A 25,938-nucleotide genomic window follows, 5' to 3' on the forward strand; every position below is an offset into this window, starting at 1 on the left:
CTGTCAACATGAAAAGGCAAAAAAATATGATCCAGACAAGACTAACCCAGACAGCTTCGGCATCTGCTACATCTTCCCCTGAGAAGGAATCTGGGGAGATAGATTTAGCCAGTCTACCTGAAAAAGAATTCAAAACAAAAGTCATAACCATGCTGATGGACTTGCAGAGAAATATGCAAGAACTAAGGAAGGAGAATTCAGAAATAAAACAAGCTCTGGAAGGACTTCAAAACAGAATGGACGAGATGCAAGAGACCATTAATGGACTAGAAAACAGAGAACAGGAACGCAGAGAAGCTGATGCAGAGAGAGATAAAAGGATCTCCAGGAATGAAAGAATTTTAAGAGAGCTGAGTGATCAATATAAAAGGAATAATATAAGAATCATAGGCATTCCAGAAGAAGTAGAGAGAGAAAAGGGGATAGAAAATGTCTTTGAAGAAATAATTGCTGAAAAATTCCCCAAACTAGGGGAAGAAATGGCCTCTCAGACCACAGAGGTACACAGAACTCCCATGACAAGGGATCCAAGGAGGGCAACACCAAGACACATAATAATTAAAATGGCAAAGATCAAAGACAAGGACAAAGTATTACAAGCAGCCAGAGAGAAAAAAAAGGTTACCTACAAAGGAAAACCCATCAGGCTATCATCAGACTTCTCAACAGAAACCCTACAGGCCAGAAGAGAATGGCATGATATACTTAATGCAATGAAACAGAAGGGCCTCGAACCAAGACTACTGTATCCAGCACGAATATCATTTAAATATGAAGGAGGGATTAAACAATTCCCAGACAAGCAAAAGTTGAGGGAATTTGCCTCCCACAAACCACCTCTACAGGGCATCCTACAGGGACTGCTCTAGATGGGAGCACTCCTAAAAAGAGCACACAACAAAACACCCAACATATGAAGAAGGGAGGAGGAGGAAGAAGAAGGGAGAGAAATAAAGAATCATCAGATTGTGTTTATAATAGCTCAACAAGCGAGTTAAGTTAGACAGTAAGACAGTAAAGAAGCTAACCCTAAACCTTTGGTAACCACAAACTTAAAGCCTGCAATGGCAATAAATTCATACCTTTCAATAATCACCCTAAATGTAAATGGACTGAATGCACCAATCAAAAGACACAGAGTAATAGAATGGATAAAAAAGCAAGATCCATCCATATGCTGCTTACAAGAGACTCACCTCAAACCCAAAGACGCGCACAGACTTAAAGTCAAGGGATGGAAAAAGATATTTCAAGCAAACAACAGAGAGAAGAAAGCAGGTGTTGCAATTCTGGTATCAGACAAAACAGACTTCAAAATAAAGAAAGTAACAAAAGACAAAGAAGGACATTACATAATGATAAAGGGCTCAGTCCATCAAGAGGATATAACCATTATAAATATATATGCACCCAATACAGGAGCACCAACATACCTGAAACAAATATTAACAGAACTAAAGGAGGAAATAGAATGCAATGCATTCATTCTAGGAGACTTCAACACACCACTCACTCCAAAGGGCAGATCCACCAGACAGAAAATAAGTAAGGACACAGAGGCACTGAACAACACACTAGAACAGATGGACCTAATAGACATCTACAGAACTCTACATCCAAAAGCAACAGGATACACGTTCTTCTCAAGTGCACATGGAACATTCTCCAGAATAGACCACATACTAGGACACAAAAAGAGCCTCAGTAAATTCCAAAAGATTGAAATCCTACCAACCAGCTTTTCAGACCACAAAGGCATTAAACTAGAAATAAACTGTTCAAAGAAAGCAAAAAGGCTCACAAACACATGGAGGCTAAACAACACGCTCCTAAATAATCAATGGATCAATGACCAAATCAAAATGGAGATCCAGCAATATATGGAAACAAATGACAACAACAACACTAAGCCCCAACTTCTGTGGGACGCAGCAAAAGCAGTCTTAAGAGGAAAGTATATAGCACTCCAAGCATATTTAAAAAAGGAAGAGCAATCCCAAATGAACGGTCTAATGTCACAACTATCAAAATTGGAAAAAGAAGAACAAATGAGGCCTAAGGTCAGCAGAAGGAGGGACATAATAAAGATCAGAGAAGAAATAAATAAAATTGAGAAGAATAAAACAATAGCAAAAATCAATGAAACCAAGAGCTGGTTCTTCGAGAAAATAAACAAAATAGATAAGCCTCTAGCCAGACTTATTAAGAGGAAAAGAGAGTCAACACAAATCAACAGTATCAGAAATGAGAAAGGAAAAATCACAACAGATCCCGCAGAAATACAAAGAATTATTAGAGACTACTATGAAAACCTACATGCTAACAAGCTGGGAAACCTAGGAGAAATGGACAACTTCCTAGAAAAATACAACCTTCCAAGACTGACCCAAAAAGAAACAGAAAATCTAAACAGACCAATTACCAGCAACGAAATTGAAGCGGTAATCAAAAAACTACCAAAGAACAAAACCCCCGGGCCAGATGGATTTACCTCGGAATTTTATCAGACATACAGGGAAGACATAATACCCATTCTCCTTAAAGTTTTCCAAGAAATAGAAGAGGAGGGGATACTCCCAAACTCATTCTATGAAGCTAACATCACCCTAATACCAAAACCAGGCAAAGACACCACCAAAAAAGAAAACTACAGACCAATATCCCTGATGAACGTAGACGCAAAAATACTCAACAAAATTTTAGCAAACCGAATTCAAAAATACATCAAAACCATCGTACACCATGACCAAGTGGGATTCATCCCAGGGATGCAAGGATGGCACAACATTCGAAAGTCCATCAATATCATCCACCACATCAACAAAAAGAAAGACAAAAACCACATGATCATCTCCATAGATGCTGAGAAAGCATTTGACAAAGTTCAACATCCATTCATGATAAAAACTCTCAGCAAAATGGGAATAGAGGGCAAGTACCTCAACATAATAAAGGCCATCTATGAAAAACCCACAGCCAACATTATATTGAATAGCGAGAAGCTGAAAGCATTTCCGCTGAGATCAGGAACTAGACAGGGATGCCCACTCTCCCCACTGTTATTTAACATTGTACTAGAGGTCCTAGCCACGGCAATCAGACAAAACAAAAAAATACAAGGAATCCAGATTGGCAAAGAAGAAGTCAAACTGTCACTATTTGCAGATGACATGATACTGTACATAAAAAACCCTAAAGACTCCACCCCAGAACTACTAGAACTGATATCGGAATACAGCAAAGTTGCAGGATACAAAATCAACACACAGAAATCTGTGGCTTTCCTATATACCAACAATGAACCAACAGAAAGAGAAATCAGGGAAACAACTCCATTCACAATTGCACCAAAAAAAAATAAAATACCTAGGAATAAACCTAACCAAAGAAGTGAAAGACTTATATTCTGAAAACTACAAGTCACTCTTAAAAGAAATTAAAGGGGACACTAAAAGATGGAAACGCATCCCATGCTCATGGCTAGGAAGAATTAATATCGTCAAAATGGCCATCCTGCCCAAAGCAATATACAGATTTGATGCAATCCCTATGAAACTACCAGCAACATTCTTCAATGAACTGGAACAAATAATTCAAAAATTCATATGGAACCACCAAAGACCCCGAATAGCCAAAGCAATCCTGAGAAAGAAGAATAAAGTAGGAGGGATCTCACTCCCCAACTTCAAGCTCTATTATAAAGCCATAGTAATCAAGACAATTTGGTACTGGCACAAGAACAGAGCCACAGACCAATGGAACAGACTAGACAATCCAGACATTAACTCAGACATATATGGCCAATTAATATTTGATAAAGGAGCCATGGACATACAATGGCGAAATGACAGTCTCTTCAACAGATGGTGCTGGCAAAACTGGACAGCTACATGTAGGAGAATGAAACTGGACCATCGTCTAACCCCATATACAAAAGTAAACTCAAAATGGATCAAAGACCTGAATGTAAGTCATGAAACCATTAAACTCTTGGAAGAAAACATAGGCACAAACCTCTTAGACATAAACATGAGTGACCTCTTCTTGAACATATCTCCCCGGGCAAGGAAAACAACAGCAAAAATGAACAAGTGGGACTATATTAAGCTGAAAAGCTTCTGTACAGCAAAAGACACCATCAATAGAACAAAAAGGAACCCTACAGTATGGGAGAATATATTTGAAAATGACACATCCGATAAAGGCTTGACGTCCAGAATATATAAAGAGCTCACACGCCTCAACAAACAAAAAACAAATAACCCAATTAAAAAATGGGCAGAGGAACTGAACAGACGGTTCTCCAAAAAAGAAATACAGATGGCCAACAGACACATGAAAAGATGCTCCACATCGCTAATTATCAGAGAAATGCAAATTAAAACTACAATGAGGTATCACCTCACACCAGTAAGGATGGCTGCCATCCAAAAGACAAACAACAACAAATGTTGGCGAGGCTGTGGAGAAAGGGGAACCCTCCTACACTGCTGGTGGGAATGTAAACTTGTTCAACCATTGTGGAAAGCAGTATGGAGGTACATCAAAATGCTCAAAATGGACTTACCATTTGACCCAGGAATTCCACTCCTAGGAATTTACCCTAAGAATGCAGCAATCAAGTATGAGAAAGATCAGTGCACCCCTATGTTTATTGCAGCACTATTTACAATAGCCAAGAATTGGAAGCAACCTAAATGTCCATCGATAGATGAATGGATAAAGAAGATGTGGTACATATACACAATGGAATACTACTCAGCCATAAGAAAAGGGCAAATCCAACCATTTGCAGCAACATGGATGGAGCTGGAGGGTATTTTGTTCAGTGAAACAAGCCAAGCAGAGAAAGAGAAATACCAAATGATTTCACTCATCTGTGGAGTATAAGAACAAAGGAAAAACTGAAGGAACAAAACAGCAGCAGAATCACAGAACTCAAGAATGGACTAACAGGTACCAAAGGGAAAGGGACTGGGGAGGATGGGTGGGCAGGGAGGGATAAGGGGGGGAGAAGTAGGGGGGTATTAAGGTTAGCATCCATAGCGGGGTGGGAGAAAGGGGAGGGCTGTACAACACAGAGAAGACAAGTAGTGATTCTACAACAGGTTGCTATGCTGATGGACAGTGACTGTAAAGGAGTATATAGGGGGGACCTGGTATAGGGGAGAGCCTAGTAAACAAAGTATTCGTCATGTAAGTGTAGATTAATGATTAAAAAAAAAAAATGCAGTTCCTATGTGGTGACCTCTAATGAGTTCTACACAATGATATAAAGGACATATAAAAGTGTAGACAAAGGGTCTGTTTGTGTTTATATAGAGGATCAAAGCCTAATTTGGCTACCCCGAAAATGAACTAAGATACGATATGAAAGAGAACTTCCAACATCAGCACTCTCGGGAAGTCTCATGCCAGAAGATGATCATCAAAAAATCCCAACAAAGATCCACGCACTGCTACAGCTGTAGATGCACTCATCCCACCAGCTCCTGGACTTGCCATGGGAATGAAGGAGATATCTAAGCTGGCCTGTGCATACAGTAAAACAACAAATTTGACTGGATCTAAACTGTTGGAACTCAACCAAGAATTAGGAGAAGTGCAAATTGTAGCGCTCCAAAATCTTACAACTACAGACTATTTACTGTTAAAAGAACATATGGGATGTGAACAGTGCCCAGGAATGGGTTGTTTTAATTTGTCTGATTTTTCTCAAACTATTCAAATTCAGTTAGATAATAACCATCATATCATTGATAAGTTTTCACAAATGCCTAGGGTGCCTAACTGGTTTTCTTGGTTTCACTGGAGATGGCTGGTAATTACAGGTATGCTTTGGTTATGTAACTATACTCCTAATATGTTAATGTGTGTGCGCAATTTAAGTAGTAACTTAAAATCTATACATGCTGAAGTTACTCTACAAGAAGATATGTCAAAGAAATAATCAATCTTCCCATGTTTTCTCCCGCCTGCTACTTCTATAGCTTTTCTTCTTCCTTCCTAATTACAACGAATTCTTAAATAGAATTCGTGCCTCATATCAAATTTACCGAGTATCATAATTCTTCCAAGTGGTAAAGATACCTCAAGACAAATGCTGGGCATAGAAGCCACAGGGCATAAATATGCAAAGAAATAAAAAGCTAACCATTTCAAACAATAAGGCTTCTCTCTCACTTACCAACTTCACATTTCCCTGTATGGCCCCGGAAGATGACTGGTTAGCCAGAGACGGGTAAGATTCCTCAAGGGAGGAACAACCTAAGACAGGCACAGTCGCAGGGGGGTCATCAGGTGAGAAATTGGGGATCAACAGAGGTGAGGCTTAGAACCTCACCCCCCTGTTCCGAGAGAAATCTTCTGCATACGTGGGTGTTTTATTGCCCTTGTCTAGCTTGGATTAACACATAGTCTACAGGCACACACCTGATCATCTACATTTGCTCTCTTACAACACTAAACTATGTTTTCTACCTTTATGTTGTATCTACCTACCACTTCAGCATTTTATTAAAAATAATAAAGAGAGAAATGTGGTATCCACATATAAATCAAGTATAAAAATCAAATGTGTATTCATATTTGAACTGACTGTTTATAGTTCATAATGCATGAGCAAAACCAAAAGTTTCTGTGATGACTGCCCCTGTACTGTTCACCATGTAACTTAGTCACTATGTAAGAATTTGTTCACCATGTAAGAACTTGTTCGTTATGCTTCAGAAGATTGGAGACTGATGAAAATTAGGCTTGGGGTGGATTAATGATTGTGCATTGAGCATTGACTCCCCTATACAGAATTTTATTGTTGTTAACAACCATTTGATCAATAAATATGAGAGATGCCCTAACAACAACAACCAAAAAAAAGTACACACTTCCAATTGTAAAATAAATAAGTAACTGGGATGTAATGTATAGCATAAGGAATATAGTCAAAATATTGTAACAACTTGGTATGGTGATAGCTGGTACTTAGAATTATCATGTATATAAATGTTGAATCACTGTGTTGTACACCTGAAACTAATGTAATGTAATACTGTGTGTCAACTACCCTTCAATAAAAAATAATTATCTAAAAAAAAAAAAAAAAAAAAAGACATTCTACAAAATAGGAGGCGATATCTATCATTTCCCTACTGATTGATTAGGATGAATGGATTTTAAAATGTGATATATATGGAGACAGACAGGGAGAGAGAATGGAATACTCAAGCCCTTAAAAAGGAAATTCCTTCTTCAGGTGACAGCACGGATGAAGCCAGATGACATTATCATAAGTGAAATGAGCCAGACACAGAAAAAATACTGCATGATCTCAAGTACACCTAAATGCAAAATGTCCCACTCTTAAAAGCAAAGAGGACAGTGGTAATTGCCAGGGGTGGATGATGGTGGAAATGGGGAGATACTGGTCATGTTTCAAAGTTTCAGTTCTGCAGACAGGATCTGGATAACTAATGTACAGCATGGTGACTACAGATAAGACTCTATCGTGTATTTAAATTTGATAAGGAAGTCGATCTTAATGTTCTCACCACTAATATTTCCCTTTCCTAAGCCTACCTAACAGAAATCAACTCCCAGAGTTCATATAGTTTCAATCTAATACATTCCATATATATTTTATAATATAAAACAAGTAATTTAACTAAAACTGTAGGCTACCTAGGGGGTCTGGCCAGGTAATCAAGGAGATATAGGTTGACAGAGGTGGGAAACACCTCACCTGATGGGTGGGTGGGGATGGGGATGGATAAAGGAAACGGTGGAAGCCACAAACACATTCCCACCATTTCTTCACCACAGTTGGCTCCGGATTCACTACTGGCTTTCTAAAAATTTTAGCTCATGATGCAACAATCTTATGTATACAAAATACCCGTGAAAATCCATTACACTGAATAGAGTATAGGGCTGCAGGTGAGATTTCAGGAGAGAAATTCACAGCCTCTTCTTCCCTCTTTGGGGATGCCAGACCCCAGACAGTGACCATGGTGGGTCTGGCAGATGTTCATGGTGCCTGATGCTCAGTGATGGAAATAAATGTCTGCATTGTCCCCTACCAAGCTCTACTTATGTTTTGAACTTCTATGCCCTGAAAGTGGTATGATGAAAATCTTTATTTATTGCAACATTTCTGGACTACATCACTTGATTTTTTTGTAAGAAAATGAAGCAAAGACACACATTTTAAGTATTCTTTTTTCCTTGCTTCTCCCTCTAAAGAAGCCATCCGAAGGGTTCACCATTAGCCAATAGTTTTCTGGGTATAGTGCAATATTTTAAAATATTTTCCACTGAAAATAGTACATATTTTATTACCAAATATTTTAAGGAATAAAAGTCTCCACTATTAATGGCCCCCTTACCCATGTCAGCTGGATTTCCAAGTGAACAATTTGCATTGGGTTGAGTAGTAAGTTCCCCTTTTATGCAGCTTGGGATTATCATATACCATCATGTATAAAACTACATGAACATATTCTACAAGTGTAATATTTACCTAACTACTTACCACATTTGAACTGATTTGTTCAAATTTTTCACATTTACAGAACTGACACTTCAGAGACAATATGAGTGAATAGTGACCATGTCAGTATATCTTGATCATGCCTCACATGAACAGGCAGAGACATTAAGTCAATTACCATCTGCTCCAGGTGTGTTTGTGATTGCAAATAACATGAAAAGTGCCAATCACCAATAAATGGGGAGCAAACTCAATAAAACTTTAGTACTTTCCTGTACCGAGGCAGTACTAAAATCTGGTACAGCTGAGATGACTCAGAAAGTCCTCCTGTGGAAACACCTCTGAAATGGCCTGCAACATGCAATGACACAGGGAATTAGTAGTATTTATATTAAGGAAGCCAAAAAGGAGTTTTAAAACTCTATAAATAGCATTTGCATAACGCTTGCAAAATTCCAAGCACTGTACTAGATGCTTTACTAATTTTAACGCATTTTCATCCTGTTGTTTGGACTCAAAATACAATACTCATTTTACAGATGTAGGAACAGATGCAAATAATAACCAATTGGCAAATATCAAACAGGCAGTGACTGCATGAGAATTCCAAGTTGCATCCCTGCCCCTACACCCCCAGAGTTTCTGCGGCCTCCACACCAGGCTGCCTCCCGTGATGTCCAGGGAGACGTGCTGGGGAACATGAAGAATTCTGGAATGTCACCTCAGAATGTGGTGCCCCGAAGAGAGAAGGACAAGGACTCAGTGAATGGGCTTTGGTCTTTATTTCTATTTCCTAAACTTCAAATCTGTTCTTAGTTACTGCTATTTATAACATAATGGGAAAATTTTCATGTGAATATGAAACTAATGTAAGAATAGAAGGGGCATAGATTAAAACAGCATTTAAAAGAAAATTAATCTAACCTCTTAGACCAAACATGTCTAAATATCACTTAGATGGGAACATTTGGAACACAGGCATCAGGAGAAACACCAATTAGCTGATTCATCAGCTAAAAAGATGCAGGGAGTACAAAACATGCGACTTGATGTGATACTTGAGAGAGAATAAATGTTAGAATATTTGACTCAGAGTCATACTAAGTACCTTAAATCATGTACTTGTAAAAGATGAGGAAACAGCCCACTCTCCCTGCTTTTATTCAACAGTTCTGGAGGTCCTAGCCACGGCAATTAGACAACACAAAGAAAAAAAGGCATCCAGATTGGCAAGGAAGAAGTTAAACTGTCCGTGTTTGCAGATGACATGATACTGTACATAAAAAAACCCTAAAGAATCCACTCCAAAACTACTAGATCTAATATCTGAATTCAGCAAAGTTGCAGAATACAAAATTAATACACAGAAATCCATTGATTCCTATACACTAACGATGAACTAGAAGAAAGAGAAATCAGGAAAACAATTCCATTCACAATTGCATCAAAAACAATAAAATACCTAGGAATAAACCTAACCAAGAAGTGAAAGACCTATACTCTGAAAACTACAAGACACTCATGAGAGAAATTAAAGAAGATACCAATAAATAGCAACACATCCCATGCTCATGGATAGGAAGAATTAATATTGTCAAAATGGCCATCCTGCCTAAAGCAATCTACAGATTCAATGCAATCCCTATCAAAATAACAACAGTATTCTTCAAAAAACTAGAACAAATAGTTCTAAAATTCATATGGAACCACAAAAGACCCCAAATAGCCAAAGCAATCCTGAGAGGGTAGAATAAAGCTGGGGGGATTACACTCCCTGACTTCAAGCTCTACTACAAAGCCACAGTAATCAAGACAATTTGGTACTGGCACAAGAACAGACCCATAGACCAATGGACCAGACTAGAGAGTCCAGATATAAACCCAACTGTATATGATCAATTAACATATGATAAAGGAGCCATGGATATATAATGGGGAAATGACAGTCTCTTCAATAACTGGTGTAGGCAAAAATAGACAACATGAAGCAAGAGAATGAAACTGGATTATTGTCTAACTCCATACACAAAAGTAAACTCGAAATGGAGCAAAGATCTGAATGTAAGTCATCAAACCATAAAACTCTTAGAAGAAAACATAGGCAAAAATCACTTGAATATAAACATGAGCAACTTTTTCCTGAAGGCAAATCTTAGGGCAAGGCAAACAATAGCAAAAATGAACAAATGGGACTACATCAAGCTGAAAAGCTTCTGCACAGCAAAGGACACCATCAGCACAACAAAAAGGCATCCTACAGTATGGGAGAATATATTTGTAAATGATATATCTGACAAGGGGTTAACATCCAAAATATATAAAGAACTTACATGCCTCAACACCCAAAAAGCAAATAACCCGATTAAAAAATTGGCAGGGGATATGAACAGACAGTTCTCCAAAGAAGAAATTCAGATGGCGAAGAGGCACATGAAAAGATACTCCACATTGCTAATTATCAGGGAAATGCAAATGAAAACCACAATGAGATATCACCTCACACCAGTAAGGATGGCCAGCATTGAAAAGACTAAGAACAACAAATGCTGGGGAGGATGCAGAGAAAGGGGAACCCTCCTACACTGCTGGTGGGAATGTAAGCTAGTTCAACCATTGTGGAAAGCACTATGGAGGTTCCTCAAAAAACTAATAAAATACCATTTGACCCTGGTATTCCACTTCTAGGAATTTACCCAAAGAATCAACTTCTCAGGTTCAAAAAGACGTATATGCCCCTATGTTTATTGCAGCACTATTTACAATAGAAAAGATATGGAAGCAACCTAAGTGTCCATCAGTAGATGAATGGATAAAGATGTGGTACATATACACAATGGAATACTATTCAGCCATAAGAAACAAACCCTACCATTTGCAACAACATGGATGGAGCTAGAGGGTATTATGGTCAGTGAAATAAGCCAGGCAGAGAAAGACAAATACCAAATGATTTCCCTCGTTTGTGGAGTATAAGAACAAAGCAAAACTGAAGGAACAAAATAGCAGCAGACTCACAAACTCCAAGAAGGGACTAGCGGTTACCAAAGGGGAAGGGTCTGGGAGGGCAGGTGGGGAGGGAGAGAGAAGGGGACTGTGGGGTATCATGATTGGTGCACATGGTGTGGGGGGTCACGGGGAAGACAGTGTGGCTCAGAGAAGACAAATAGGGACTCTGTGGCATCTTACTACACTGATGGGCAGTGACTGCAATGGGGTAGTGGGGCAGTGGGACTCAATAATAAGGGTGAATGCAGTATCCACATTGTTTTTCTTGTGAAACCTTCCTAAGAGTGTGTATCAATGATACCTTAGTAAAAAAAAAAAAAAAAAAAGATGATGAAATATAAATGGAAAGAGTATTTGACTCAGAGTCTTGCTAAGTACCTTAAATCATATACTTGTAAAATATGAGGAAATACAAGTAAATGGAAAGAAGAACTCGCTGGGACCACACCTTGTGGAAAACGGATTCCATCTCACATTAGTTAGTTTTAATGCAAATGGCTTGTTATGCATACAATGCTCAAAACAAAAAACTGATTACCTCCACTTGTTTTATTATTGCCTATTTCCTTTGGTGGGTCATAAACCTGTGAACCATCAAACAGGTATTATGGTTTCCCTCTTGAAGCTTTTGTCTTCCTCACCAGAATCACTCCACTTTTATTGTTATGTGTTGATACTATTTCCACTGGAGTTTCAAGGAAGGTGTGATGAAAATATCTTTGCTTTATTCCTGGACTAACTTTTGGAAACCAACCGAGAGAACTGTGAAAGCTTAGAGGGCTCTTGCTCTGGCCCCTGACGGGCAGGCTGAGGGTCTCCGGCAGGAGCCGGCCAGGCAAGGACACGGGGTCACCTTAGCATGGGAAAAGACTTCTTCAAAAGAACAAAACACCTTAACCATAAAGAAGAAATGACAAATTGATCCTATTAGAATTAAGAGTTGGTGCTCATCAAAAGGCACCTAGACAGGTATTAGCTGGACACATGGCGGAGGGGTGGAACGGGCACCAGGAATAGACTCACAGTCTGCATATGTGAGTGTCTCCTGTAAATCACAAGGGAGAGACAGGCAGCACAACTGGGAAAAAATGGGTAAAACAAACCAGCCAACACTTCACAACAGGGCTTCTCTAGTAGCTAGCAGACATGGGAAAGGCTGATCAGATTCCTTACCAAGCAAATGCAAATAAAGCCACCACCTGGGACCCCTGCACAGTCACCCGATGCTACAACAGAAATGACAGAGAACATCACGGGGGGACGAGGAGGCCAGTAAACCAAGAATATAATCACCTGCTGCAAAGTGTAAAATGAACACACACATTTTTGGAAAATTGTCTCTTAAAGCTGAACAGATGTAAACCTAAAATCCAACAATATCATGACTGGACAGATATCATAAAGAATCTGCTACAACGTCAACACACTTTCCAGCACTTACATACCAGCACTGCTCCCAACAGGGCCAAACAGAAAATCACTCACATGTGCTTCATCAGCGTGACTCAACTGCATGATCTCAAGGTGAGATTCTATCACCAACACAACTGGATGATCACTAACAAAATATAACACCAATAAATCCACAAACAATATGCATCAGAAATCAAAATAGCAAAAGTTCATGCTATGAATCCATTAATATGAACTGAAAGATGGGTAAGAAGTTTAGATGTTAGATGTCAGGTGTCACATTATCAGTCACCCTTAAGGATAGTGGCTGGGAGGAGCTGTCAGGCTGACAATGTCCCATTATTTGAAAAAAGTCAGTCTGTGAAATTTTGTTGAGTCATCCGCAATGACCACTGAAGCATGGATAATAAGTTGTTAATACAAGTCAGCAATTAAACACAAAGTTGGAGTGATGTGAATAGATTAGTGTCATTATTTCCTTATATTATCAAGGTATAAGTGAAAAAGTATTTAATAACTCCACACTGTGATTAGTTTTTTAAAGTATGCAGCAATATCTACGTTAAGAACTATGTGGTACTGAACATACAACCTCCAAAAACCAATTGAATGTACCATAATTTAAAAAATTAACACAGAAAATGAAATAAGGAAGAATAGTGTCATGAAGAGCACACAGTGAGTCAATACATTCAATCCCAAATATACCCATTGTTATTCTAAACACATATAACTTGGTCATTCCCATGAAATCAAACATTATTTTGACTATATTCAATTAGAACTATATTCAATTAGATTTTCAAGAGACACAGATAAAGCATGAGTTAAGAGTAGGTAAATAAAAATTCCTTCATGTAATTTTAAACAATCAACATGGAAGGTCTGTTGGAGTTCTTGAACCCAAGGCATGTATGAGTGCTAGGGGGGGGAGGTTTTCTCAATCAAACCACACCAAGCAGTTCTTGAAACCAAACGGGGTGTCCATCAATTCAACTCAATCCTGACACTCTCTGTCCAGAGATGTCAACAGATTCCCCAAGCTGTGGGCTCTGTCCTACAAGCTTGCCTCCTACCCCCAATCCAGAGGCCAACCACAAGCCCACGCTGTTGCCCGTGTTTCTGAAACACTGGCTACGTGTTCCCCTGACCTCCCCCTTATGGGTGTGATTAATTTGCTACAGTGGTTCACGGAACTCAGGGGACATGAGACAAGCATCAGCATTAATTTTTCTTGCCTATAATTAAAAATGCCAAGATAGAAATAGTATAGTAATGTTGGCAGGAAAATAGATATGAGTGGGGTGGAAACAGAATAAGGTCAGTAAACCCCATAGAAAGGACTCAATTAACCAGTTAAAGCTCAAAAGGTCAGGAGCAACCTGGCCTTGAATGTTTGAATATTTCCCAAATAAAGAAAAACATCTCAGCAGGCCAGAAGCAACTTGGCCTTGAATGTTTAAATATTCCGCAGGTAAAGAAAAATATCTCAGCATAACCCATGTCTTCTTCACTGTGTCAATTAGATCATGTGCCATTGTAAGATTTACTCTAGCCTGCTAAAAGGCTGGCTATAAACAGCATAATAAAGATGGGATGATTTCACCTTAAAGCCAAAATTGCATTTTAAAAAATCCAGGAAGTTATTCAGTGATAAGAAGAAAACAAATCCTATAATTTGCAACATGGATGGAGCTAGAAGGTATTATGTGCAGTGAAATAAGCTAGGCAGAGAAAGACAAATACCAAATGATTTCACTCATATGTGAAGTATAAGAACAAAGAAAAAACTGAGGGAACAAAACAACAGCAGAATCACAGAACCCAAGAATGGACTAACAGTTACCAAAGGGAAAGGGACTGGGGGAGGATGGGTGGGAAGGGAGGGATAAGGGGATTAAGGGGCATTACGATCAGTACACTGTGGGAGGGGCACAGGGAGGGCAGTACAGCACAGAGAAGACAAGTAGTGACTCTATAGCATCTTACTATGCTGATGGACAGGGACTGTAATGGGATTTGTGGGGGGGACTTGATAATGGGGGGAGTCTAGTAACCATAATGTTGCTCATGTAACTGTGTATTAATGATACAAAAAAAATCTAGGAAGTTAAGAAGATTCTTAACGTACTGTTTAGCAAACAAATAATAATTCAGCCCACCCTGGGGGGCAGGGCAAGTGGCGTTAATCGGTATGCCCCCAGACCAAAAAGCTGCTATTCTGGGAAGAAATCAGCAGTAAATTTCTTGTATTAATTTTGCAGAATTATCTGGAAAACTAATCAATAGAAATGTAATCACTCATCAAGGATGAACTTTCAGGACCACTTAAGAAGTCCACACCCCTACCTAGCCCTTTGTCACATTCTTGAAAAAATCCTTAAAAGGAGAAACCCCCAACCTTTCAGGACGCTCCTCTCTCTGAGGTCGCCTGCACTTTCTCTCTAAGTAACTTTAAATAAAACCTATACTCTGCTTCACTACTGTGTCTCTGCCCTTCAATTCTTTGTTGTGGTGGGGTCAAGGAGCAAGGAAAACACACAACGCCTCTTCCCCTAACAGTAAGAACAGGAGGAAATAAATCTTAAGGCTAAGATTCCATTTTAGAAGCCAAGGAGGTAAGATACCTAACATATTCTTAATCTATTTTAAGGAAGGGCAAGCAGTCCTACCTGGTATGTTCCCAGTGCTTGAGGGTAACCACTGTATTGGAGAAGAACAGGATGGATACATCCCTTGTGTTAACTTTATCTTACCGAATATCGAGAGGACAGACTGGATGGTGACATCTCTTACCAGAAAGGGACATGATGAGACCACGTGTCAAACCTACCCACATATCCCTGCCCTTTACACCACTCCTCAGAGCCTTAAAAGATTTGAGTGCACCTCCTCTGAGTCTGCCCACACTCCCGTTCAGGCATGTCGTCTGCCTTACACACACTTGTCACTGCTCAGCTGACCGCGTTTTTACCTCTGCACTTGTCCAGTGGTCTAAGTGTCTTTGTTACTTTGCTATTTCATTCAATTTCCTAGACTTAAGCCCAAGTCTTCTCTTTCTGTCCTACTCAAGACAAGTAGAGAAGAGCTACTTGGACCTCTGATTTGGGCTCCCAAGTTCACAGTGCCGGGTGGCCGGGGCAGGACTGCCGCTGCAGGGATCACGCTCTTCAGCAGCCTACCTGAAGATCTCCTTGCTTTGCCTTTGGGGAGTTCTCAGAACATCACCTCTCTCCATCTACTGCTCTGCAGCTCCCCCGGACCCTGGGGCGGAGGGGGCTTAGTTCCCACACCGTTAAGATTCACGAAGACACTGGATGCCAGGTAACACGGTTTAGGGGCTGGCAAAGGGACCTGCCCCATGCCGAGGAGGAGCTTCCCTCCCTCCCTCTGCTCCTCCTGCTCCCTGCTGCCTGCACGGCTGCTGCCGTTCCCTGCTCCTCTCGCTTTAATGAGTTCCTTCCGTACCTACTGTACCTCTGGGAAGACGTTCCCTATGACTTTGGTAAGACTTTATTCTAAAGTCAAGGGCAACTGGTCGGGTACTGAAGGGGTTTAATTCTCACAGCTCGGTCTCTCCTGGCTCAAGTCAATGGCTCTCTCAGTCCCTCCCCCTTCTTACGGCTCCCAAACTGGCCTGCGGGGCTCCCTCTCCCACATGACGCAGAACTCCCTCTTCTTGCAGGGCTCCTGTGCTCTCTCTCCCTCCACACTCACAGGCCCCCTCTAGCACCTCTAGAGGGCCTTTAGGGAGGAACTCTGTGCGCAGGTCCTGTGGACTGGCAGACACCCGAGAAATTACATACCAGAACAGAGGAGAGAATGGGTCCTTCCTCCCCACCCTTAACCTGGACCCACAGTCCTGTGACTGAGCAGCTGCTCGCCCCAGGTAAAACATCCCATAGATGTGCAAGCAGGATACAATGGGCGCTATTAAGGCCAGGTGGGAACCCTGGTAAGAAAGCTCCATTTTCTCCACACCTACACTCATCTGACCAGTTCAAGACATCTTGTTCAGAGTTAAGCACACTCCCCACATGGAGGCTGAGGTTTCAACTAGTGCACAGAGACACCTCCCAAGATGCAGCTGCCTGGCAACACTTGCACTTTCTGGTTTAATAAAGGATATTGTTGAGACAGGGACCGTGGGTGTAGTCAGAGTAGGGTGAGGGCCTCCAGAAAAAGCAAGGCAGGATATTTACAGTCAGAGCAGTGTAACAATGTAAAGTCCCTATCGAAACTCTGTGTTCAGCATTATGCAAAGTCAAGGTCACACTAATTCTCTAGGGTAAAGATACCAGACTAGGAATACAGACATCTTCAGTGACATCAGTTAAAGGTCAAAAGGCCAGGAGCAACTTGGCCTGGAATGTTTGAGGGTTCCCCGAGGGTATCTCGGAATAAGCTGTGACTTCACTGTAAACAGCCCTAGCAAACAGACAACAACCCAGCCCACCTTGAGGGCAGGGCAGGTGGTACAAGTCCACACCCTAAGCAGCCCTCAATTCCCAAAAATCCTCAACTGCCTATAAATCCCCTAGACAAGGCACCACCCCAGGCTCTCCTGTCCCCAGCTGGCGTGAGCTGGAAGCTCTGTCTTCTCACTGTATCTCTCAATAAAAGTCTCCCTGGCTCTCCTACCTTGACTGTTTGCTAAGTTCATTCTTCGACTCTGCAAAAAAGAACCCCGGCATTATTGTGAAGGACACAAAAGCCAGGTGAAGAGGCACACAGGGCGAGGTCCCAGATGATGGAGCTTCTGTCCTCAAAAAGCCTGGGGCCTTGCTGAGTGGCACATGGAAGTGTTCTGATCCCCACACATGGAACTCCCTCACCAACAGGGAAACAGAATGCTAAAGGAAAAAATGCTCCTCCATTGGGTTTTTGTGAGGGCTTCACTGCATAGTTATAACTGAGTCACTGGCCATTGGCTGACTTAACCTCCAGCCCCTCCCAGGTTGGGGGCCTGGGGTGGGGGTGGGCGGCTTATATTTTCTACCCTCTAATCAGAGGAACGGTGCCCTGGCAACCAGCCCCTGCCCTTGGATGATGTACAAAATTCTCATTAATATAATAAGACATCCATTTCACCTTTATGGCTTTTAAGAATTTACTGGAACAGTAAATGAAGAACCAATATACCTGAGAAATTTATTTTGTACATCTGAATAGCCAAGCATATTTTTCTTGTAAATCATCGTATCGCAGAATGTGGTACAAATACCAGATAATACAGGCTTGAAATATAAAGTCATCTATCATGGTCTTAATTAATATTGTTTTTACATATTTTAATATACACTTTTAATTTTAATGCCTGAGATTTAAGAAATCTGTGTATCTGAATACAGTCAATAACTGCAATAACTTTGTATGGTAACAGATGGCAACTATACCTATGGTAGTGAGCTTTTTATAATGTATGTAAATGTTAAATGTTGCACACCTGAAACTAATATGTCTAATATAGTTCAATAAAGTAAAAAATCTGTAAATGTGTGTATACACACAGTTATATGTATGCAAATACATACATATGCCACCACTTGGAGTATCACTGTTAACTAATTATGCTTAGGAGCTGTACTCTGTGGGGAATGAGTGAGTTAACTGAATACTGTGGGAAAAAACATACAATATTCAGGTTTTTGATAAGATGAGGTAATTTGTTTGCTCCTTATCCAGGCAAAGCAGAACCAGGATACACTAGAGTCACAGGTGATGAGCACAAAGGACTGACAGATGGAAACCACACAGCAAAGAGTGCAGACATGTTCACTATCACCCGACGGGATGATTAAATAAGAGCCCAGCGTATGTGAAAGATGAGAGAATTAGAGTAAAAAGCTACAGATTTCCTCAGCAGAGCAAGGATGCTCCAGGTGGCTCTGGACTCGGGGGAAGATCTGCAGGGGATATTTGTCCTGTGAACGTGTGGCAGCCCCTGTACAGGGTGAGAACAACGGAGCCTCTGGCCCAGAGCACGAGCCCCACACACACAATGTCTAGGTGTGGCAGCAATGCTGTAAACAGGGAGACTCCGATCTTGTCCTTCAGTCCAACAGAGCAGCGCCCACACTCTCGTTTCCTGGTGATGCTCATGCTGATCCACTTGCCAGTCACGCCACCAGGGAAAATGGCATGGATCAGCATGGTCAGAATCCAGCACAGGATGCTGGAGGGGCCCATGCAACCCGGGGCATTCCCCTTCAGCTCCGCCCACCTGGGGGTCCAGGGGCTGATGGGTGATGGCCTGGGAGACACTCAGAAGGCAGATGCTTTCAATGGACACAGCCCTGGCCACACTACGATCATCACAGAAAAGAAGTCTGTTTCCAACATCTTTGGGGAAATGTCTTAACCCAAAAGCTGCCATTGTCTGGAGGTCTCAGATTTAGACAATGACCAAGGAGTTGGCTCCAACCAGGTGCCCGAAAGTCAAACCTGTGCACTTTACCCTGCCCCAGTAACAGGGCAGAAGAGATCTTGGTAAAGAGAGACATCCCGCATGATTCCAAGTAGAGCTTGGGACAAGATCATTCCTAGTGCCACACCCATGGCAGGGCAGCCATCCCGTCAGCTCTCAGTGACTGATATTTGTCCTCAAAGCCATGGGACCCTGCATGCAATAAAGAGACACAGGCTCCATGCAGAGCATCAACTTAGTTCCAATATTCTCCATTTGCTCATAGTTCTCTTGAATTATTTTGCATGTTATGTACAGACTTTCAGAAGTTGAGTACATAGCCTTCTGAGAAAACTTACAGTGTATGGAGCAGTGCTATGAAGAGAGTACATGCGGTAAACTGTATTTACTGCAAGATTACGAGGCCCAAAGTAACATTACTTTATAAATATAACCGAAACTTAGGCAAAGAGGGGTTAAAACATTTGCCTGAATTCAGGTGCTGGCTGGAGCAGCACATGGTATGTGAAAATGCCTGGTGGTACAAAACCAGTGCATGAGACTGTGAGCTACACAGTGGAGCCTGTTAGCCACTGTTGGGGAGGAAGAAATTTCCTCTACCCTTGAGGTTATTCTAGCTGGTCTAGGAATGAAACTGAGACAGATTAACAGGGGAAAAGAGCCAAAGTTTAGCTTCCTATGTCTGGGGAAGCCACAGACACGGTCCCACGGCAGTCAGGGAGAATGAGGGGTATACAGCATCCTGACCCCAACAGCGGGTAGGGGCCTGAGACAACAAGGGAAAAGGGAAGCAATTCACAGGGATATGAAAAGACTAAAGGTTTCATAGAATATTTGAAGGGCCTGTGGATAAAGTGAAGGAAGGTTCCTATGGCCAGGATTCCCACCTGGCCCTGGTCAGCTTGCTCACTACACACGTGTGGGCAACTGTTGTTATTGACTCTATAAAAAGAGCTCCGCCCAGTACTCTGGGCGACAGGGTCGCATGGCTTCAGGAGAGCAGAGACTGGAGTGGTGGCAGTGCTGAGGAGAGACTGTGAGATGGCTTTGGGGACAGAGACAAGGAGGATTACGGACCTGCACACTGTTGGCTGCAGACATAATTCTGGTGCTGGACCTATGGCCAGGAGAACAAGCCAGGTAATAAAGCCTCTCACCCCAAGAATGTTCCATTGTCATTCCACGGTCTCACTGAATCCATTGTGAACTTGCCCCGGGCTGAAACCCATTGGCAAGACAGGCCACACACAGAAAGAGGAACATGGAGAGAAATTTTAAGAAAAAGATATAGCCACATGCTTCCCAGTCCACCAGCCTAGTTTACATTCTAATATAGCGTCTATAGTGTGGGTTCTCCTCCTGGGGCAGCTCCTCCATGAAATATTTTTATGCACTTCTTGGCGGGTGAGGTCAAGTTATCCTCCGGATCTTTTGGGCCCTGAGGGTTTTTAGCTCCAAGTCAACTGCATGTCACAATGGCACATCTTGGGACAGCCCGCCCTTGGTCCCTACAGAAGTTTGTCAGGTAAACACATGTATATTAGTGTTGGGTTGACACGGTCATAGCTTTATTTGGTTTTAAATTGCTGGTAATTTTATAATTTTGAACTTACATGTTTCTATTTATATGTATAGATTTGTTCTATAGGCCAAAATCAATGATGAATGAAGATTTAGAAACAATAAATGCAGACGCCATGGATTGGCAGTTTAATACTACAAGAACCTGCCCGAGACCAAGCTGGATTTGATGACTGGAAGAATGGCTTGATTTGAGGAGGGCAAAAAATAGATTAACTTGCTTTAGTGCCAGGAAAAAACATGAATTGGCACCCATCATAAGAGCTACTGAAAAAACTCACATTATATCCTAAATTACAGGACATGAAAAAACACTGCATGATAAAATAGTGTTGGGTAGAAACTAAATTAGGATTCTTTTCAGATCATATACTTCTTGATACCCAGGTGAGAAAAATTACTAGCAATGATGCATGGTTTTTGAAAGATATTAAAATATAAGCAACATGCACAAAATTTTATTTCCACAGTATGAAATCTTACGTATTTTATGAACTGCAGATTTTTCTGAATAGATGCCAAGATTAATATGTTTTTTTATATAGTAATATATTACTAATACATTACAAGACCCATTCAGTCCCAACAGCTATGGTCGGATGCTCAGAAAGTTACCTTTTACATACATGCTGTTTCCCTCACTTCAGGAGGAAAAACAGACCCAAATCTACAGGCCATAGGCATTTTCATTATAACCACAATTAGTTTCTCAACTAATTGCATCACACCCCCAGAGTCATAGAGAAGACTTTTCTAGTCTTCTGTTGTAACTCAAATGTACCAATTCTGCACAGGATATAATCCAAATAGATTCACCCTGCACTTTATCACAAGCATGAACAGGTTGTAAGCATAAATGTAGAAATCCTGAAATTTAGGTTTTTGATTCCTGTGAGGTAGTTGGATGAACAGATTCATCTCAGAGCTACAGTCCGTCCTGAGTCCCTTAAATATCCGGTATTATCACACTGATTAAACACCAACTCTCAGTGTCAGTGTCAGGAAATTACATTGGGAGCCATCGATGGGTGTGAGGTGAGGGACCCCACCTGCCTTTAGCTCAGCTCACACCTCTGCAATTATTCCTCCTTCCTGTGTGGCTTTGGTAATGGACTGAGTTCACACCCGGAAGCATCACTTTTTTCCAACAGGATCACTTACCCAGACTTCTGAAGTCCTGCTGTCATCACAGACAACAGCCCCTCCTCCCTGCTGTGGGGACACCCAGCTCCTGGAAAGGGCAGGCGCCCAGGGCGAATGCAGAGACAGGCATTAGCTCTCCTGTGACCTCGCCGCCCCTCGGGGGGCTACACCGTCCTTTCTCCTATAGCAGCTAAGGGAGCAGAGGCTTGGGAGGCCCACTTTCTGAAAGCCTTTTTCAGTTGCTAATTACAAGAAAACAACTAAACCATCACGAGCTTCTAGGGAGCTCCTCCACGGGGCCCTTTGGAGTGTTTGTGACCCTTTCTCCACGATCCTGCAGGCGGACACATCTCAAAATTACACGTGCGAGGGCAGTTGTGGCAACCCTGCCACAAAGTGACCAGGACAGTGAGCGCTGGGCGGAGGGGCTGGAGCGCAGCAGGCGGGTCTCACGGCCCCTCCCAGAACCTCCAGGAGTCACGTGACCGCGCAGAGTGGGGGCTTCCCGACCTTCAGGCTTCTGAGCTGCTCCTACATTTAAGTTGAGCGAGGTCCCGGGAGGGGTCTTTCTCCCCCTCCTCCACAGCCTCGGACAAGGACACAAAGCGAGGAGGGACAGGAGAGAGAGTCACTGAGCAAGGGGACAGTGCGCTGTGCAGAGAGCGCGGGCAGCCGGGGGGCCAAGCCCAGCCCCCCTTATCTGAACGCTCGGTTTTACAGGAAGTGGGAGGGCCGGGTTAGCAGGTTCAGATCAGCTCACTGCTTGGGTCTGTGCAGGCTCCTACTCTGTCATGCAGACAGGAAAACCCACGCTGGGGTGCGGGGTTGGGGTGGAATTCTAAAGGTCGTATGATTGGGCCAAGGTCATTCTCACACAAGTCTTGGTCTCATTTTCTCAGGTGTCAGCCTTGGGGATTTCCCAGCTCTTTTTCCTTTAGTTAAATACTGGGTATAAACCCACCTAGAAAGATACTAGATTACAAGTCTCCCCGTCCTGCTGCTTATATCTTACTCACTGCCTACTCTACATGCAGAGACCAAAACCTCCTGAGCAGGGTTTTCAGAGCGATCCAAGTAGGAAGAATAACATGCTACCAGTATCTTACACTAGTTCAGTGGACTGATTAACAAAACGCAGCTTCACTTAAATTTGACTCATCTGCACAATTCAGTGCCAGAAGATACAGAACTTTTGCAGGAAACTAAACATAAACAAATATTGACACGCCATTCATGACCAGAAGTAGGAACAGAACAGTGTCCAGAGGGGGGAAGGTCACAAATAAAAGCATAAGGGTCAAATCTAAGAGAAAGATTTTGCTCTACTTTTAACTATCAGAGAAGCCAGTGCAACTTAATTCACAAGTACTGCACGATGACCACAGTTCTCCAAATCTATAATTATTTTCCAGAATTTTGAACAATAATCCCTGGTTGCAATTCCTGCTGAATAGGGTCCAGGCATTCCCATTCCTCCTCAGAGAACTCTACGGACATAATTCTGAAGGTGAGCAGTCCCTAAAATAAATAAGTTACCGAGTGGCCATCAGCAGAGGTCATAATCGTTGCTAAGGTGAGAAGACAGAATTAGGAGAACTGGCTCTGACTGAGGTCAATCTCCACCTTTATCCCATGAGACCATTCCCAGCACAGTAAGATGCTCTTGCCATATTGTCTGAATCTCAGGGAAGATGACCTATGACCCACAAAACCACTGCAAATGCTGTTTCTTTAAGATCAATTACACATTACAGGTACCCACACAGGCATACAGTTTTGAGTGCTATGTTTACAGGCTACAAAATTACTTGTGTATATCTATCTTAAATGGAAAGTGTATGTAAGTTACAAACGAACTTCTCACATTCCAGCAGTGAATTCTGTTAGGGTCCGGAGCTGACCACCTCTCAAATAGACAGAAGACACTCACTATAATGCAAGTCACACAGCGAGGTTTATTTCCAGCTAGCTGGGGTCCAAGTGTCTGCCCAACGCAGCGGGTTTCAACAAGGACCCAGAGCACTCACTCAAAGCCAGGGGTTTATATGGCATTTTCAAAAAGCACTCACAGTAATTTTCCATAATTTTTGGCTTGTGCCACATACTGGGGGTTAAGCAAAAGCAAGATAAGACCACTCCTCAAATCTCCTCAAATGTTAGGGTGGTTCAGCAAGGTAAGCTGACCAGAGTCGCTACCGCCCATAACCCGGTATGCGTGATTAGCTGACCAAGGGTCGCAGCCGCCCACAACCCGGTGTCTATGATTAATTTGTTCTTCAAAATCTGTTTATCAAGCCTTACCCAGTTCCCCCTTTCCTGAGTCACGCACTGAGAAAATGGCTTTTCAGCCCTTAAGATGGCCATTCTCATGCTAACTCATTCTTACAAATTCAGAATTTCACTACAGGGAATTGCAGATCCTCTTAAAAAGGAACTGCTCATTCCGGAGCTCTGGGGCTCAGAGTCTGCATTTTTATCAAGGACGAAGCACAGGGCCAAGACTCTATTTTTGAATAACAAAGACACAGAACTACAAGAAAAGATTCCTCAGAAGACTGAAAGAGTTTGGTGGCAATTGCACGTTCTAATACAAAGAATGGAAACAATCCTTGGTGAACATTCAATAATTACTTGCTGAACATTTACTAGATATTCTAACAGCTTTTCATAAATTAATGCAAGAAAGCCCCCAAAAATTACGTCTAAAGAAAAGCATATTCTCTTCATTAAACTATTTTGCCAAAAGGCAGGAAATGGCAGAAATTAGGTTTTAACCAGATTATTTGGCTCATCACCAGACTCATCCGCATCCCTCCCAAGTTACATTATATAGTTATGTGACAGCGCTCCTCCTGGAGTGATGCCTCCAGCTAAACCGTTTTCACCCAGTTTTGGGGTAGGAGGTCAAATATTCTTCCTGAGTCTTTTGTGCTCGGGTGGTTTGGCAACTGAAAATAATCTGCATGTCCCAAATGGCACATCTTGGGGTTGCCGACCCTTGGTCCCTACACACCTAAGCCTGAGTTGCATTTTTTAAAGAGTTTTCAGAACAGGTGAGCACACTTGGAAGGCAGGACGTCAGAAACGGAGAAGTAACCGAGTGTCAGTTCTAAACGCAGAGCAGCTCAGGGGGAAACGCGGGCCCAGCCCCGGCCGGACGCACCCTCACCTGGGCGGCCGCCATCTCCGCCTCGGCCTCGGGCTGCTCGGGCGCCTCTCCCACAGGGTGCTGTGCGGACACGGCTCACGGCCCCGGAGACGATGCGCGTTTCAACAAGGACCCAGAGCACTCGCGCCGGCCGCGCGCTGGACCCTGACACGGGGGCCAGGCCGCCCTCCGGGCCCGGGTCTCAGGACGGAGGCGGGGGCGCGGGGCTAGGGGACCGCGGGCACTGGCTCCGCCCCGCAGGAAGCTGGGACTGCGCATAGGCCCGGCACCCGGCGGGGGCCCGCGGGAACAGGTGTGCTCACCGGACGCGCGGAGGGGTACCCCCGGGTAGAGACCCCACGGCCGCGCCGCCCCGACCGCGGGACACGCACCTCCCGCCGCCGCGCCTCCCGGAAGCAGGAGCGGGACACGCCCTCCCCACGGGGGAGGGGCAGCCGCGCGTGCGCAACAGGGCCGGCGACTCCCTGCTCACCCGAGGCCCCGGAAGCGGCCTGGGGCTCCGCCCCCTGAGGTTTGAGGGAGGGCGGGGCGCCAGGGAGGCTCAGGCAGTCAGTGACGGGCGCTGTCCGGGGTCTGGGGTCTGTAGCGGTGACCCTAGGGGGGCTGACACTGCCCGCCCAGGCGTTAAACCCCAGGCAACCAAGGTGTTTCGGTCTCAGCGGAACTCTCCGACTCGTTTGCTTCCCTGTGTTGACACCCTTACGGATTCCTAAC

At 42.8% G+C, this 25,938-nt stretch overlaps 1 protein-coding gene and 1 pseudogene across 1 annotated transcript in view; both read right to left on the minus strand.

Annotated features, from left to right (window-relative positions):
- LOC118909941 (zinc finger protein 345-like) overlaps positions 1 to 25,608 on the minus strand; it is a 42,504-nt gene extending 16,896 nt beyond the window's left edge. Inside the window, exon 1 of the mRNA XM_057496388.1 lies at positions 25,219 to 25,608. Within this exon, the coding sequence (XP_057352371.1) occupies positions 25,219 to 25,239 (21 nt within the window). The 5' untranslated portion in view covers positions 25,240 to 25,608. The remainder of the gene's footprint in view (positions 1 to 25,218) is intronic.
- Positions 18,666 to 19,581, minus strand: LOC130682243 (vomeronasal type-1 receptor 2-like; annotated as a pseudogene).
- Positions 25,609 to 25,938: the final 330 nt, after the last annotated feature.

This window comes from Manis pentadactyla (assembly GCF_030020395.1).
Source record: "Manis pentadactyla isolate mManPen7 chromosome 15 unlocalized genomic scaffold, mManPen7.hap1 SUPER_15_unloc_1, whole genome shotgun sequence".
In the NCBI taxonomy this organism is placed as follows: domain Eukaryota; kingdom Metazoa; phylum Chordata; class Mammalia; order Pholidota; family Manidae; genus Manis; species Manis pentadactyla.